Raw genomic sequence first — 18,490 nt, 5'->3', positions numbered from 1 at the left:
GACTGTTCTATAATCCTAAATCATTTGCAGACAATATGATTCATTATTGAATCACGGCAAAGGATAAAAACGATTATTTAACACAAAAAATTGTGGAATGCCCAAATAGTTATTGCAATCGTAATTGAGTGGTGATTGAATTTCAGTTGGATATCGATCATAAGTCGTTTAAGTAAAATTAGCAGAATTGTGCCCCTCGGTCAAATAAAGCAATAGCCACCGTATTCTATATTTATATGGGAAAAACCCGTGATATGGGGAATTCATCTCATAAATTATTTATTTACACAGGCAAGTTCATAATCAGCTGAGATTGACAGTAACGTGACTTAGGGATGTCCCAAAACTTACTAAAATATTTGGCGTTTCTATAAATAATTTACTTTGAATAGCATCGAAGCAGTTAATACTCATTTTCTAAGGATTTATTTTTCTAATTAAAACATACCTTTAATTTTAATAATATATGATTTAATTCTAAAATAAACAAACTCCTCAGAAACTTCCAAAGCATGATTTTTAACCACTCCACGTAGCATAAATCGAATATACTAAATATTCTTATAGGCTTGCATTTCAGTATAGGTACTTACAGTATACCTTCTGGTCACTTCATTGTTAGGGAATTTGTTGGACCAGTTTTTCCTTGTGCAAAAAAACCACAAAGTAAGTGGTAAAGGGGCTTTTATTCTGACGTTCAAAGAGTGCTGATTATCATCCTAATTTAAATAACGCATATTGAGTTTAGTTACAGTTATATAGTTAGAATCATTTCATTTATTTACAACAACCACATTTCTAACAACCAGTAATTGACAAAAACCGATATCGACTACTCACGATTATTTAGTAACTATTGCACTTCACTATAGATTAGCAAACTGTCAGTCACTTGACATTTTATCTATTTCTCAAATTTTCGCAGATTGTGTCAAAGGCTCTCGAAAATTGCGAAATATTCTATTGTTTTACTAAAGAAATGTAATTAAACTGAGAAATATTTAAGTAAAATGGAGGAAAATAAAGTGGAAACGAGCTCGGAGACCACAGTGCGCTTTTCTGCTAGGAAAGTGGCGAAGTTTTGTGTCATCACTGTTTTAGGTAAGTTTTGTGGCTTATTCTTATTATTTTTAATATTTATTGGTATGGAAATGAGGCTTCATAAGATTTAGCACTTTATGACCAACCTCTGACCTTTCATACTCTTTACATGTAACTTTGCCATCAACTTAAGTATTGATAAGTAAATCTATTTACAAAAGTAGCGTAAGTTAAAAATACAAAGTTAGAACGGAAAATTAATCAAAAACTTAATGAAATTGATTGCTACGCTTATTTATTTTTATTGGAATTAAATGTTTGGTGACTTACAACTTTGTTTAGATGAAAATCAAGTAATTCTTAATTGAAATTCTTTTTAAAATGACTGCTCTGCAAATGTTTTGTAGAAATTGTAGTATTATTATGCATGTAATGCTTGAGAAGTAGGCAGAATATCTGTCCATGCCATTAAACTTACTATCTGTAAATCACAAATCATGTATTTCGGTTACCACAATAACATCTACCTAGCCTTTTCGCAACTATGTTGGGGTTGGTTTCCAGTCTAACCAAATTCAGCTTAGTACCAGTGTTTGACTTCTTGGTTCTTACGACTGCCTATCTGACCTCCTCAACCCAGTTACCTGGGCAGCCCTATACCTCTTGGCAAGACTGGTGTTAGACTTACAGGCTTCTAACTACCTGTAACAACTGCCTACAGCTTAACATGCTCTCTGAAACACAGTCATTGGTGTCCCAGATTCATGAAAGTATATACATACAAACTTAGAAAAGTTACATTGGTACTTGCCTGCCTGGAATCAAACCCACGCACTCATACTTGAGAGATTGGTTCATTCACCCACCAGGCCACCATAACTTTTTTAGGGTTCCGTAGCCAAAATGGCAAAAACGGAACCCTTATAGTTTCGTCATGTCCGTCTGTCCGTCTGTCCGTCTGTCCGTCTGTCCGTCTGTCACAGCCGATTTACTCGGAAACTATAAGTACTACAGTGATGAAATTTGATGGGAATATGTGTTGTATGAACCGCTACAAAAATATGACACTAAATAGTAAAAAAAAGAATTGGGGGTGGGGCCCCCCATACATGTAACTGAGGGATGAAATTTTTTTTTTCCATGTACATACCCGTGTGGGGTATCAATGGAAAGGTCTTTTAAAATGATATAAAGTTTTCTAAAAAACATTTTTCTTAAAGTGAACGGTTTTTGAGATATCAGCTCTCAAAGTCGTAAAAAGTATGTCCCCCCCCCTCTATTTTTATAACTACGGGGTATAAAATTCTAAAAAAAATAGAGGTGATGCATGCTAATTAACTCTTTCAACGATTTTTGGTTTGATCAAAGTATCTCTTATAGTTTTTGAGATAGGTTGATTTAACTGTAATTTACGGAACCCTTCGTGCACGAGTCCGACTCGCACTTGGCCGGTTTTTCTTATATCTGTTAATTCTTTTCAGCGATATCCGTTGGCTACATCCACTATCGTTATGTCTCTCAATTGTTTGAGAATGATCGCAACTTCTCATACCTCTCCGAGTTGGAACGTGAGATGTCTTTCCGTACCGAGATGGGTTTCTACTATTCCTACTATAAAACCGTAGTGGAAGAGCGCCCCTTTGTGGCGGGGATATCCAAACTGATGTACGATCGGTTGGTCGAGTATCCTAAAGATGTGAACGCTTTTAACCGCTTCAATATTCATCCGGAGGTGAGTTTTTTATTTTGTAATCTTCTAGCTGTTCCATATTGTTTGACCATCGTTTCGATCTTTTTCGCGCATTTGGATATAATATAGCCTATATACAAAGTGTGTTGTGCCTAATCACATTAAATTAAACACGTTAATATACTGGTTAATAGGTATATGTCGACTAGCACAAAGAAATAAATAAATAAAATACGCAAAAATTAAAAAAATGATTTTTTCTAACAAAGGTAATAGAATAAAAATATGCCAAAATAATAAGAGTCAGTCATTTCAAACAACACTCCTAACTTTATCTCTGCTTTACACATGTAAATGATGAAAACAAAAAAATTACTCTTGTGGCCAAACCAGTGAATGGATTAGGTTAATTTTTTTACAATTCACCATAGAATGTCATAAAGTATATGTGATAGGATTTAATGTGATTAGGTATGAAATACCCGATATAATAGCCTCCCGGTATATTATAGGCTTTCTCAAAATATAAAACTGAAATAATTTTGCTACCCCAACACGAGAAAAGGTTAGTCATATGTTGTCATTTTGTCTTACCTGCTTCTAAAACTTTCCAGGTGATAATGGGAGCCCTATACCGCTACTTCGAGCCCTACCTCAACACTACAAAGTACAGGCAATGTCATATGGTGGACAGGGGCGAAGGCCTGGCGCCCGTAGAGAGCTGCGTGGGGCTCGGGCAGCCGATATTCTTTTATTTGGAGGGTATTTGGTGGCTTGCGGGATTGACGGTCACTGCTTTGTTCTTACATGCCACTGCGTTGAGGTAAGACAGCTGTATATTATACGTCTATTTCAGGCAATTAAGGCACAAAATATTACAATACAAAAATATAAAAATACGTATAACAGTATATACGATTATCACAATTAAAACAATGCCATAAAGTTTACTTTAGTTACGATAAATACATACAAAATAAATAAAAATAATAATAATTATCTCATCCTCATAGCTCATCCTAACGTCTCCATGGAGCAACTTCCAACCGGATAATAAGTAAAGTTATTTCTCAGACACAAGTCTATTGGGTATACATACATATATGGGTGCTAATTTCATTGCAATTGATTCAGTAGTTTCGGCGTGAAAGCGCGACGGACAGTACTTTCGTATTTAAAATATTTCAAGAATATGAGTCATGATAGGTGGGCAAATATGTGGTTGGTGCTAATGGAGCACATATAGGTAAAAACATATAGGTTTTTTGGAAGTTATCAATTGCGCTTAAGTGGCGCAAAGTTTTAGCTGCCACTGCGCAAAGAAAGGTGAAGGCGAAGGGTGGGCGTTTTGGGGGCTGTCTTTTGTTAATTTTTATATTCAAATAGTGCTGTCTTGCAGCCAAGTTTGAGTATATGATTTTTGATTTTATATGTTCCAGTGAAAGCATACTAGGCGGTCTCCTAGCAGTAGCTTCATACTTCGCAAACCATGCGGAATGTACCCGCGTACAATGGGCTCCCAACCAGCGAGAGAACTTCGCAGCACCACTGCTGCTGCTGCAGACCTGGCTCGTCTCCATGCAGCTCAGGGACAGCCACAGGAGGACCACCTTCCAGTTGCAGGTCAAATCTTTGGAACCTTAAGTAACATGACACATCAAGTCTCTTATTGTTTGGTCTCATCATCTCCCGAGCCTTTTCTCAACTATGTTGGGGTTGGCTTCCAGTCTAACAGGATGCAGCTGAGTACCAGTGTTTTACAAGGAGCGACTGCCCTATCTGACCTCCTCAACCCAGTTACCCGGGCAACCCAATACCCCTTGGTTACACTGGCATGCCTCATTATGGAATTTAAAAATTCACCTTAAGTATGTATAAAGTCATTCATAAATTGTAAAGTTTTTAGTCGAAAAAAGTCGTGGTGGCCTAGTGGGCAAAGAACCAACCTCTCGAGTATGAGGGCGCGGGTTCGAATCCAGGTCAGGCAAGTACCAATGCAACTTTTCTAAGTTTGTATGTACTTTCTAAGTATTTCTTAGACACCAATGGCTGATAAAAAGGTGAAGGAAAACATCTTGAGGAAACCTGGACTATATAGTCTGAAATCACCAACCCGCATTGAGCAAGCGTGGTGATTAATGCTCAATCCTTCTCCGTGTGAGAGGAGGCCTGTGCCCAGCAGTGGGACGATAAATAGGCTGTAACTACTAAAGTTTTTAGTCAGTGAAAACTTGCATACCTTACAAACATTGAAAAAAAGGTTTGTTATTTTATTATTATTAATTCTTGCAATATATTGGACTTATTTAAAACCTTACACCATACGTATGTAAAAGCCATTTTAAACCAAAAACTAAACTCTATTTTTCTCTTTTCAGGTCTCAATATTCATCCTGAACTGTCTATGCCTACTTTTTTGGCAATTCAGTCAATTTATATTTCTCACTCAGACCGCCATATTTTTTGTCATGGAGCAATTTCGAGTCATAGATGTCAAAGCCCTTTGTATATTCTTACATTCTCACTTCTGTGGGTTACACATGGCAATACTTTTGTTACAAGGCAATGATATGCTAAAATCGTCCTTATATGCTTCGTTTTTTGTCATAGTGTCGGCTTATAGTTTGTTCTTTAGCTCTCTACGTATTAAGGTTCAAAATCGCGTGGACTTGTTCGTCGAACTATGGTTGATATGCCTTAGGATAGCTATAGTCATTTTCGCGGCTTTTTACCTAAAGAAGTTGATAAGTAATTTCTTAGAGGTGCAAGAAGATTCCCATGTATGGGATATATTGTACTCGAAATTTACAAATTATAAATCTTTTCATACTTTAATTTATACTTGTAGCGATGTTTTTGACTTTCTGCCGTTTAGTACTATAAAAAAACTTTTCAAATCGTTTTTGATACCTTTCGTAATTCTAAGCATTCTAAATGTTTGTAATCGATGGATTTCTGACGCGGCCACTGAGTGTAGAAAAGAGATAGACGATCTGACGCCTACCATAGAGAAAGACGGAGAGATTTCTGACGAATCAGACTCGGGGATCGAGAATTCTGACACGAAACTGCGCAAAAGAAAAAACGTTACAGATTTGGACCTTATAGATAAAGAAATAAAGACTAAATTGGATTGTAAAAATGATATTGAAAATGCAGATGTTGTGATCATGTTTTTAAAACATTTGAAAGCGGAACCAGCGATATTCTATAATATATCACAGACTGTTGTCTATGGTGTCATGGCGGTCCTAGTGATGAGATTGAAAATGCTATTTACGACGCAACTGTGTGTTTTGTCAGCGATCATGATGAATTCTAATTATTATGCGTGAGTATTTTTTGGATTTTATTGATTCATCATCTCCCGAGCCTTTTCCCAACTATGTTGCGGTCGGCTTCCAGTCTAACCAGATGCAGCAGAGTACCAGTACTTTACAAAGAGCGACTGCCTGTCTGACTATCTCAACCCAGTTACCCAGGCAACCCGATACCCCCTGGTAAGACTAGTGTCAGACTAACTGCTTCTGACTACCCGTAACGACTGCCAAAGCTGTTCAATGACAGCCAGGACCTACAGTTTAATGTGCCATCCGAAACAGAAATTGGTGTCTAAGATATGCATAGAAAGTACATACAAACTTAGAAAAGTTGCATTGGTACTTGCCTGACCTGGAATCTAAACTACACATACTTGAGAGGTTGGGTCGTTATCCACTAGGACACCACGACGTCTTCTCTTCAATTAATTGGGATTTGAGGAATATCCACCTTATTCTTTCTCTCGAGTTTCCTCAGTAGGATATAATAAATTAAAAACAACTAGCTATATAAGAACTACATCTATCTTCCAGCCTCCCGAAGACATATAAGCGCTACTTACCGTTCTTCTGGGCGGTTTGCATGTCGCCTCTAGTGCAGGATCTGTTCCACAGCGTTTCGCAAGAAATGTCACATATTGGTGAGTAAAACATCTTTTATATAAACTTTGTAATTCAGTATACTATAGAAGTACATGTATTTCTATAGATTTATTTATTTAAATAGACGATGATTTTAAGAGAGATGTATTTGTACTACAATATAAGTATATGTAGTGTAGTGTTCTTCTATTCTAGGGTTGCAATATCTCGCGAAATTAGTTACTGTTTGCTAGATTGAGTTAACCAGAAGATATATTAGTGTTTGTAATGATCCCCGAGTAACATAGGCTATATTTTTATCCCGGCATAGTAAAAAATCCCCTGAGGCGCGGGTGAGACCGCGGGAAGGAGCTACTATTTTATATTTCATACACTCGAGGAAACTTGGACTATAAAGTCTGAAATCATCAACCTGCATTGAGTAAGCGTGGTGATTAATGCTCAATCCTTCTCCGTGTGAGAGGAGGCCGCAGCCCAGCAGTGGGACAAAAAAGGCTGATGATGATGATATATTTTTAATACATAATTCCAGGTGAATTCAGTGACATAAGCCAAGAACAGTTGATGGAGTGGATCCGAACCGAAACCCCTGCAGGAGCTGCCTTCGCAGGCTCCATGCCCATCCTAGCTACCATACTCCTCGTCACCCGCAGGCCTATAGTGGCACACCCGCACTACGAGCATCTGGACGCCAGGTAACTATCCGGCTAGCCGCTTCCTTATGTAGATATAGTCTTCGCAGGCTCCATGCCCATCCTAGCTACCATACTCCTCGTCACCCGCAGGCCTATAGTGGCACATCCGCACTACGAGCATCTGGACGCCAGGTAACTATCCGGCTAGCCGCTTCCTTATGTAGATATAGTCTTCGCAGGCTCCATGCCCATCCTAGCTACCATACTCCTCGTCACCCGCAGGCCTATAGTGGCACACCCGCACTACGAGCACCTGGACGCCAGGTAACTATCCGGCTAGCCGCTTCCTTATGTAGATATAGTCTTCGCAGGCTCCATGCCCATCCTAGCTACCATACTCCTCGTCACCCGCAGGCCTATAGTGGCACATCCGCACTACGAGCATCTGGACGCCAGGTAACTATCCGGCTAGCCGCTTCCTTATGTAGATATAGTCTTCGCAGGCTCCATGCCCATCCTAGCTACCATACTCCTCGTCACCCGCAGGCCTATAGTGGCACACCCGCACTACGAGCACCTGGACGCCAGGTAACTATCCGGCTAGCCGCTTCCTTATGTAGATATAGTCTTCGCAGGCTCCATGCCCATCCTAGCTACCATACTCCTCGTCACCCGCAGGCCTATAGTGGCACACCCGCACTACGAGCATCTGGACGCCAGGTAACTATCCGGCTAGCCGCTTCCTTATGTAGATATAGTCTTCGCAGGCTCCATGCCCATCCTAGCTACCATACTCCTCGTCACCCGCAGGCCTATAGTGGCCCACCCGCACTACGAGCATCTGGACGCCAGGTAACTATCCGGCTAGCCGCTTCCTTATGTAGATATAGTCTTCGCAGGCTCCATGCCCATCCTAGCTACCATACTCCTCGTCACCCGCAGGCCTATAGTGGCACACCCGCACTACGAGCATCTGGACGCCAGGTAACTATCCGGCTAGCCCCTTCCTTAAGTAAATATAATATTTTCCTTCTTCCCAGCAAACACACATAGGAAGTGGTGAAGGGCTTGACTTTTCTCGAGAGGCTTTCCTTCGCCTTCAATCAGCCATTGGTCTCCAAGATATACTTAGAAAGTACATACAAACTTAGAACAGATGCCTGACCAAAGTTAAAGTCTAATCATTTATTTCATTTAGGCCTTTAAGGTCTCTGCACTCTGCGGGCGCGGCGCGGTGGGACGGGACGGGACGGGACGGGACGGCGACGCGACACTGAGCAGTTGTCATGTACTAGATATTACAGAGGACGTCACACAGAGCCGTCCCGCTCGACGCGACGCGACGCGTAAATCTAGTACATTACAACTCTCAGTGTCACATCCCGTCCCGCCGCGTCGCCGTCCCGTCCCGTCCCGTCCCGCCGCACCGTGCAGAGGCCTTAACAAGCACCCACGAATGACAAAAATATAACTTAGTTTGATTCTAGTTGCCCATTCCAAAAGTAGCATCTATGGAGAAGAAAGGGCAAGAAACTCCATGGTTACTCTTTAAAAAAATAATAGGTATTACAGTTTGTATGTACCTGTTGATACATACATTAACAACATGCGAAGATCATGTAAAAAAATAGATCCGAACCCACACTCATACTCTAGAGGTTGGTTCTTTACCCACTAGGCCACAGCGACTTATAGTAAGTTCAACTCAGTCGTGCGCGCGGCCTTATGTGTGGGTAACCCTTGTACATATACAGTGACTTTGTGTGCGTGACAAGAGGTACAGTCGGGTACAATACAGTTATATGGGTTGGTTGGTTATATGGTTATATGGGAGTGTGTGGTGTTTAAAAAAAAACAGTTATTACGTAATTTAATGTTTATTTATTTATAATGATTATGAATAAAGAAGAAAACGCTACTTGAAAAATCAAATGATGAATTTTCGGATTCGCTACTCTCCAAGATGAATTATAAATTCTGACTCCATGTCAAAATGTCTATAGTATTCTTCTTTTTTCTTTTGTACATGTCGACAAGTATTACCCCACATTCCTTCATCAATTTGACTTAAACGTTCATTTATGAGTTTCATTATTTCCGTCTTATTTTGGTCGACATTATGCGAAGCAATTTAATTTATTTTAATTCCCCACACATTTTGTTTACATTATTATACTAGATTATACCTCTTTTTACATTCTTAGTCCACACTTTTATTTATTGTCCGCGTACCCCGAGCTAGAAACTATGTAAGGAGTATTTAATTCATCTTAGATATTTCAACTTATTTATTTCTTAGATACTGTCAATGTCAATTTGAAAAGACGTATGAGAAAATAATGAAAAACCATATTTAATAATAAAAAGCTTTGAGTCGTGAATAACTAGTATTTTCGTAAACGACTGTACCCATAAGAAAAAGCGATAAGAACACGTCATGCTCGGACGACGTCACTGTCACACGAATGAAAGTTGTATATTTACAAGCCGACGCACACATAGGGCCGCGCGCAAATCTGAGTTGAACTATCTATACCTACTTATTTACTTTTCAGCCTACTTTGAATAAATTACATTTTGATTGTTATAGGCAGCGAGCGTATGCGGTACACAAAGTATACGGCAGGTTTACCTCACACGAGTTGTACCAGGAGCTGACCAAGCTACAGGCTACATACCTGGTTATAGAGAATAGATATTGCTATGGGAGGAGCACGTAAGTACCATAATCTGTACTAATATTCTAAAGCTGAAGAGTTTGTTTGTTTGAAATTAGCTCTCAGAAACAACCGGCCCGATTTGAAAAATTATTTCAGTGTTACGATAGGTATCAAAATAAAATTGTTTACCTTACTTAAATTCCTACTCAAATGGAGTATAGTATAAAAAAGTTTTTATTATATTTTTTAGATTTTAGTTATATCTAGCCTACGTCTTAAATGAATTGTTACCCATATTGTAGAAGTGCAGTAAAAATAACTACCTCGCCATCTTGGATTGTCCGCCATATTAGATTTAGAAAGACGTCAATTAGCATTTCATTGTCATCCAAACGATTGATGATATCTACTTCAAAATTGAATTGAAAGATTCCACTGTAACATACATACATACAAAGCAAGTTAAATAAAAGCTAATAAAAACATTTCTCTTCCCAGTACGGGTTGTTCATTCCGCGACATCTGGGACGTGGAGGCTCCCTGGCTCGCCGGTCGGGCGGCGCTCTGCCACACTCTACTGTCGGAGCCTGTAGAACACTTCTACCCGGTCTTCCGGAACGAGCAGTACGCTGTGTTCAATGTGCATGACTATAGTGTTCGGTAAGTATTTTTTATGCTCACACACACACACTGAATTACCCATTCAGCCACTCACTCACTCACTCACACAATCCCACACTCACTCAAACTTACCACTCACTCATTATCCCACTTACTAATTCACACACTCACTCACTCACTCACCCACTCACTCACTCACTCACCCACACACACCGACACACAAATACAATCATGTTAAGTTAAGCCCCTGGCTCGTCGGACGGGCGGCGCTGTGCCACACCTTACTGTCGGAGCCCGTCGAACACTTCTACCCGGTCTTCCGGAACGAACAGTATGCTGTGTTCAATGTACACGACTATAGCGTTCGGTGAGTTTTTTTATGCTCATATTACTCACTGGTTGACTCATTGACCTATTTACCCACTCACTTATTTACTCACCCACTCACTTACTCATTCATTCACCCATCCACTAACTCACTCAAGCTCACCACACACATCTCACTGACACTTATCTTATGTCTTAAGTATAGAGAAAATAGTCTTTAAACTTAGACAGGACATAGGTATTATAAAAGTTCCAATTGGTGTCAAAACATTGGTCTTATGCATGGTTAAACTCACAACAAACTTAACTTCACGTATTTCTTAATTTACTGATTAATAAAATCTAAAATTTCAGTTCAAAAAACGTTAATCATTAAAAGGAAAAAATATTAAAGAAGTTTTAAGAAGAAAATATATTTTTAACAATAAATGATTTGGATTGAAAATGTGATTTCATTTATGCTCATTTTTATATTATTGTATCCTCGTTTTACCAAGTCGCACAGCTAATCCTAGGTAGAACCACGGAGAACGTTCTACAAAAAAATGAGCCCGATAAATCAGTCTTACAAAAGTTTAAGTAAAGATTATTGCTTTTTAGTTTTTGTTTTTTTTTTTTACTAGGATAGTTTTTTAGCTCTATTGTAAATATGTTAATGCTAGGAAATAATTTCAAAATCAAAAGTTAGTATTTCAATCTCCAAATAACGCTATTAACTTGATATTGTAAAGATATGAATAGAATTTTTCAATTATCTTATATCCATCCTCCGAGCCTTTTCCCAAACTATGTTGGGGTCGGCTTCCAGTCTAACCGGATTCAGCTGAGTACCAGTGCTTTTACTAGAAGCGAGACTGCCTATCTGACCTCCTCAACCCAGTTACCCGGGCAACCCGATACCCCTTGATTAGACTGGTGTCAGACTTACTGGCTTCTGACTACCCGTAACGACTGCCAAGGATGTTCAATGACAGCCGGGACCTACAGTTTAACGTGATATCCGAAACACAGTCATTGGTGTCTAAGATATACTTAGAAAGTACATACAATACAAACTTAGAAAAGTTGCATTGGTACTTGCCTGACCTGGAATCGAACCCGCGCCCTCTCACTCTCGAGAGTTTGGTTCTTTGCCCACTAGGCCACCAGGACTTCAATTATCTTATATGTAACACATTTTTTAAACTTTTAATATATTCCAATACCATCAACCATCTATTATATCTCTGTTTATCTATACTTATACACACATATTTTCTCTTCACAGCTATATGCCGCGTAGCTTCGACACTTGACAGTCGGCCGAAACTCGGACACACTCCAATGAGACTGACCGACTTAGTTCACTGTCAAGTGAACACACCACTTGTAACACTAGATAAGGTATTTTACTGTTTATTTTAACCGATTTCAAAAAAAGGAGTTCACCTGTATGTATTTTATTGTCATTTTTAACCAACTTCAAAAACGCGGTTGACCTATGTGTGTAGTCGAGTATCTCGCGTTTCGGTTTCGGTTTCATTTTTTTTTGTCAGTTTCTGTGTATGCAAGATTTTTTTGTTAAATATATAAGTGTCGATCAAAAAAGAGATTTCTTAAGATAATAGCCAATTTATTAGTCAACGATTATGTAGCTTTTAGAAAACAAAATACTGAAGTCTTTATTTTATTATCTATACTAATATTATAAAGCTGAAGAGTTTGTTTGTTTGAACGCGCTAATCTCAGGAACTACTGGTCCGAATTGAAAATTTCTTTCAGTGTTAGATAGCCCATTTATCGAGGAAAGCTATAGGCCTTACTTTTTATCCCGGTACGGGAAGTAATTCCCACGGGATGCGGGTGAAACCGCTGGCAGAAGCTAGCATTCCTATATATTTTAACACAGAAAGCAATTACTTTTTTCTGTTAAGGTAAACAGCAAAATACCTTATTTATATGACCTACCTTCGAGTTGGCTGTTTATCGTCAGATCGCCAAACTTATGCCACGATTTTATTCTAGTAGTTAATATTATTACAATGGCGTTTCCTTAATGTAAAAATATTTTAAATTGGAAAATTAACAGCCTTACTACAAAAACTTAAACATCTGTTGAACAATTGTCTAAAAAAGTGTGGCTGCAAGAAGGACCTTATTTCAAAGTCATAATCTGTCATTTTTTTAGACAAGTGTTCAACAAACGTTTAAAAGTTTTTGTGGTACGACGGTAAATGTTTGACACGCCACTGTAAAACCCATATGTTAGGATTTTAAATATTTTAATGAATTGTTGTAAATATTATAAGTAAACGTTATATTTTAATTACTTAACATAAGTTGCACTACGTAACTATAATGATAACCGAACCATTTTCAATTGTCAAATCGACGATTTAAAAATAAAAAATCGTTTATTCAAACTGAGCTGCAAAACAGCACTTTTCAAACGTCAGAAATTTACAAAAGACAGCCCCCAAAACGCCCACTCTTCACCACTTCCTATGTGTTTTTGCTGAGAAGAAGTGGCGCAACAAACTCCCCAGCAACACATGTCTGTCTGTAGGTTAGAAGAACCTTTCAACAATGTTTTATATGAATATACATTTGACCAATGGACGGCAAGTATACGGCTGGTTATAGTTTGGTTATCGTTATAGTTAAATGGTGCAACTGTGTCTTAATATTATATTCTAACTATTGTTTTCTTACACTGCACATTCTATGAACCAGTATTTTTTAGTTTATCTTGTCTTAAAATAGGACTTAATTTTATTGTTATTTTTTCTATTATGGTAACTGGTACACTGTAGACTTAATAGTCAGCCGATTTTTTTGAAAGACATTCAAAGTTTTCAGTCGGTCTGATACCGGCTAAATACCTGATCTTTGTAATGTGCGTACTACCATTCATCTTCATACTGATTTATGGGCCCAAACAAATTATCGGCAGACTTAAAGTTTGCAGTGTGCTCTTATACTTTACTCGAATAAGCATTTATTATTGTATGTACATTTTGAAATTTTAATTTGTGTATATAAATCTTGTCTAAATTACTATATTGATTGAATTTTATGAAAATATTTCTATGATATGTATGAAAAACTCTACACAGGCGCGAAGGTAACTTATTATAAGTTATGAAAAGACACTAAAACATGTCATAGGGATAGGTAGTACTTCAGGGACAGATAAAGGCTCCTTTTTATTCCATAGGGAACGCGGGTTCGTAGTGTTGTGTTAATAGTCACAAAAAAACCGGGCAATGAGGCAAAACTGATATTATTTTGACTCTTGTCCCGACACGGGTATCGTACTTATCTCTTTTATCAGTCACACTTTATTTTCTTGTCAATATGTTTCCTATATAATGGTTGTGTGCTATACAAACCTACTGTTTTACGAAATCCTCAAATGACCCCTCCCGCTGTGGTTGCAGCGTGATTGATTGTCAGACTCTTACTGACTAAAACCCACCATGTTCCTTCTTAAGCCCTTTATGTACCAGCGCCGCGGTAACTCGCGCGAACAAGCCCGCAGCCCCGGCAGGCTTTGGCCCTGGTGGGCCCCACGGGTACCTATTGTACTTGATATATAATGTTTTAATAACTTCCCTGTCCCATGAGTCATATGTGATACACACCGATTGTCTTACTATTGTGTCTGCTTCGTGGACAGTGAATTTTCACCCTAAAGGAATTTTGTTGGCCCTGTGTCAAAGCCATTTTAATTTAATTCTACGACTAAGCATTACATAGAACTTTGTCTCAATATATTAAAACGGAATTACATACGGCCTAACACTTTAAAATAGGTTATATTTATCATGTAAATAAATTGATAAATATAAAATGTATGACTAAACCTTTAATTTCTAATTTAGCGAGTGCAATTAATTAAAAAGTCAACCTAAAGAAAGATTATATTGAGATTGCGCTAAAGTTGCGCAAAATATTGCGCTAAAGTTTGCGCAAAGTTGTGCTGAAATTATCCTATTTTATGATTAGTTCGCTAGATAATAAAGTATTAACTAATGTGATTATTGTACATAGATAGAGAAAAATGTGAACTTTATTTTGAATAATAAATTTATTCTGTTATACATTTACTTGTATTATTTTACCACTGAAATTCTAACAAAAAAAAAACAGTAGGTACAAGAAATAAAAACATATTCAAAATTATATAACTTATTATTAACTTCATGGTTACAAAAAAAATGACAACAAAATGATGTCTTTTATATACGTAGCTAGCTAGTTCTCGCCAAACTAATTGGCGGCTCACAACTAATTTCCGATCATACTTGCCTTTGCACATGGAGCAACTAGCTTTTTACATAATTCTCAAATTCATATTAGCATCATCATCTTCCGAGCCTTTTTCCCAACTAAATTGGGGTCGGCTTCCTGTCTAACAGCATGTAGCTGAGTAACAGTGCTTTACAAGGAGCGACTGCCCTATCTGACCCCCTCAACCCAGTTACCCGGGCAACCTAATACCCCAATGTTCAATGACAGCCGAGACACGGTCATTGGTGTCTAAGATATACTTAGAAAGTACATACAATCATAGAAAAGTTGCATTGGTACTTTCCTGACCTGGAACCTCATACTCGAGAGGTTGGTTCTTTGCCCACTAGGCCACCAAGACTTGTTCAAATTCATATTAGCAACATTACTAACTAGAAACCACCCTCGTGATCCCGTGCATCGGAGAGCACGTCAATGTCGGTCCTGCTCGTGATCTCTCTCCGGTGGTGGCGGATTGTCGTCCCATCGCGCTATGAGAGTGAAGGAATAGTGAGTGCACCTGTGTCCAAGCAAATGCTCGTGCACTATAATATGTCCTGAGCTGGCTGATCTCCTTATATGAGAACAGACATGGCCGACAATCGGTTAGAACTCCATTATTATTATTAAACAGAAACAACACAGAAGCCTTCCAAAAAGTTGATAGTTGTTCCGTGTGCAAAGCGCCTTATTATACAACATGATCTTATATGTAACATTTTTATTTAGTTACACTTTTTTCTTATTATGTAATTAAATACTAAACTTAAAAATAAATTATTATGGCTTCCATTTAATGTGATGTGTAACATAATAAGTATTCTATGCATCCTTTGAAAGATAAATACCGTCATCATGAATTTAATTTACAGACAGTGTCAGACAGAACTTTTTTGGATATTTTAAAGAAAAATTGAGTTTTTGTTTTTAAATTCAGATAAACATCTGAATTTAAAAACAAAAACTCAATTTTTCTAATTAAATAACAGCCTTTATATGTATGATAAAAGATTATGAGTATGTTTGAAACATTCTTAGAAACTACTGGCTCAATACTGTAAACTTGATAAAACTTAACTATTCATTATTTAGTCAAGCAAAACAAAATAATCCTTAGTAGCTAAGATTTTTCTATACTATAGTTATTGCTTCATAATTTCATATTTTCTCTCTTTAATTATGAATTACATCAATGAATGTAAACTTTGATTTTAACAATATTAGAGAGCTTATAAATTTAAAACAAAATATTCTTCAACTTAAATGATACTTAAACAATTATTTTCAGTAATTTCCAAGCACACGCTACCATGGTTCACACAATTCATATTTTTCAATGCATTCTATCAACCAACCGATTGGCAGAGCTTTCAAATGCTGCATATTATACATAGGCTCATACATTTCTTTAAATATTATATAATGGGAACAGTTCACTAACTTTCCATCTTTTTTCGCATGGTACGGTACCAATTTCTCGTTTTCCGGTATCAATTCCGGGTTTGGTGCCCTTCGTAATACTATGCCACCTGCATCCGTGATCAATTTTGTTAAAATAGCTTTCGTTAGCACAATTGACTTCGAAATTTCATATTTAGTATTGAAATTATGTAAATAGAAATGGCAGCCGTTAAAAATGCCCGGTAACTGCTTGTACTTATTGAAACGAGAGTTTCTTGGTCCCATATACGTTTTAGTTCCGACGCCTTGGACTTCGTAATCCTCGAAAGGTTCTAAATGATCTTCGGTAGACTTTGTTGCCCATTCTGAGGATATAATCCAAACGCTGCTGACGATTCCTTGCAAAATATCCAAACTTGGACTACATACTCTGTCTTCGGTGTCTACAATCAAATGCGTGACCTTTTTTGTAAATTTAGCTTCAATATTAACATTGCTGTGGTGTTTCGCTAATATTTTCAGCTTGTTAAGTAGACTACGGTACTGGGACACGCAAAACAAGCGAATATCATCATTTTCTATCTCCGTATACACAGCAGCAATGTGGGAAACGTTAACGCTTTGCGTTTGCAGTATATTATCACTTGCAAGTCGTAATCTGTTCTTGACATCGACCGAAGCGAGTTGGTATGGTGTTTCTCCTTTGCAGTTCCGTGCGTTCATATCAGCTCCATGCTTTACGAGTTCTTCAGCGATTTCTACATGGTTGTATCTTACGGCTTCATGTAGGGGTGTCTCATTACCTTGTCCTGGCACATCTATTAGGGTATTATACTGTAGTAAAAGCTTGACAAGGTCTAATCGACCGTTTTGAACGACCTCATGCAAAGGTGTCCAGCCAGCGTTGTCTTTAGTATTAGTATTAGCACCTAAACTCAGTAACTCCTTAAGTCTATCGATCTTACCGAGACGGCAGACAATATGGAGGGCTGTTTCACCTTTGTTGTTGCGTTTTTCATTTGTTTTGTTGAATTTTGAGCTGAAATTCGAGTTTATAGTCTCGCTTAAGTCCGGACGAGAGTTCGTCTTATCAGACAGGGGCTTCTTAGCACTAGATAGAGTGACAGCGCTCTTAACAGACGCGGGGACAGAGTCGTTCTTAGTAGGTTTCTTAGCCGACGTAACGGTAGGTTCCTTTTGCCGGAATTGCTCAAATATCTTGTCTAACTGTTTAGCGGAGTCTATAGATACTCTTAGCTGGTCATCGATGTACGTGGCACAGTCATCCAAAGGTATTTTGCAGGTTGGGCAGTGTTTCAAACCGGTGTGTTCAGCGCATATAAGATGAAAACATTTCTTCAAAACTACGGGTTCTTTACATATGTTATTGCACACTCCACATGTGTAATCTTTCTTTACCGTGTCCAAGGCTTCAATAAAGTTTTTCAAGTCAGTAGGATTCATTGTTAATGAAAAGTTTTTGTGTTAAAAACACTCACAAAGTTTTGATGTCGCGGGAAAATCACGTCTTGTTTTGATAAATTTGACGTTAATGACGTTTTACGATTTGACAATGCCATTATGGTAAACAAATGACGGGAGCGTTTAGTTTTTGAAATTGGAATGGAACACGAATACTCTGTGTAGTATTCATCATCATCATCATCATCAGCCTATCGCAGTCCACTGCTGGACATAGGCCTCTCCAAGTGCACGCCATCCAGTGTAGTATTGTACCTATGTAAATGTAGTATGCCTTGAATATTAGTAAGGCGCGTACAAACCACACGTTGTGTAGATGTGCGTCGACGGCCTGTTTTTATCCTAGAGAGCAATTTGTTGTTATTTGTATCGACACACCATGGTACGCATAGGCCCTTAGATAAATGGACAATTCATCATTGAAAGGGACGCTGAGCA

The 18,490-nt window shown here is 38.1% G+C and overlaps 2 protein-coding genes across 2 annotated transcripts; one reads left to right on the top strand and one right to left on the bottom strand.

Moving 5' to 3' along the window:
• The first annotated feature begins 894 nt into the window (after positions 1–894).
• On the top strand, positions 895–12,334 carry LOC110381417 (C-mannosyltransferase dpy-19). The gene is made up of 10 exons (XM_064042993.1): positions 895–1,101; positions 2,523–2,773; positions 3,346–3,554; positions 4,171–4,354; positions 5,110–6,062; positions 6,586–6,692; positions 7,187–7,349; positions 9,880–10,005; positions 10,448–10,609; positions 12,165–12,334. The coding sequence occupies exons 1-10, from the start codon at positions 1,011–1,013 to the stop codon at positions 12,190–12,192; spliced, it is 2,274 nt and encodes a 757-aa protein (XP_063899063.1). The 5' UTR covers positions 895–1,010; the 3' UTR covers positions 12,193–12,334.
• A 4,055-nt stretch (positions 12,335–16,389) lies between these two features.
• Positions 16,390–18,149, bottom strand: LOC110381420 (BRCA1-associated RING domain protein 1). Its single transcript, XM_021341748.3, has one exon. It carries the CDS (start codon positions 18,032–18,034, stop codon positions 16,475–16,477), a length of 1,560 nt encoding a protein of 519 aa, XP_021197423.3. The 5' UTR covers positions 18,035–18,149; the 3' UTR covers positions 16,390–16,474.
• Between the last annotated feature and the right edge of the window lie 341 nt (positions 18,150–18,490).

This window comes from Helicoverpa armigera, chromosome 30, assembly GCF_030705265.1.
Source record: "Helicoverpa armigera isolate CAAS_96S chromosome 30, ASM3070526v1, whole genome shotgun sequence".
NCBI lineage: Eukaryota > Metazoa > Arthropoda > Insecta > Lepidoptera > Noctuidae > Helicoverpa > Helicoverpa armigera.
This window is presented reverse-complemented; position numbering and strand designations above follow the sequence as displayed.

Coding starts and splice junctions, on each gene's coding strand:
- LOC110381420 (XM_021341748.3), bottom strand. CDS start 18,034: ATGAATCCTACTGACTTGAAAAACTTTATTGAAGCCTTGGACACGGTA.
- LOC110381417 (XM_064042993.1), top strand. CDS start 1,011: ATGGAGGAAAATAAAGTGGAAACGAGCTCGGAGACCACAGTGCGCTTT. Junction 4,355..5,109: donor GGACCACCTTCCAGTTGCAG/GTCAAATCTTTG, acceptor TTCTCTTTTCAG/GTCTCAATATTCATCCTGAA. Junction 10,006..10,447: donor TATTGCTATGGGAGGAGCAC/GTAAGTACCATA, acceptor TTCTCTTCCCAG/TACGGGTTGTTCATTCCGCG.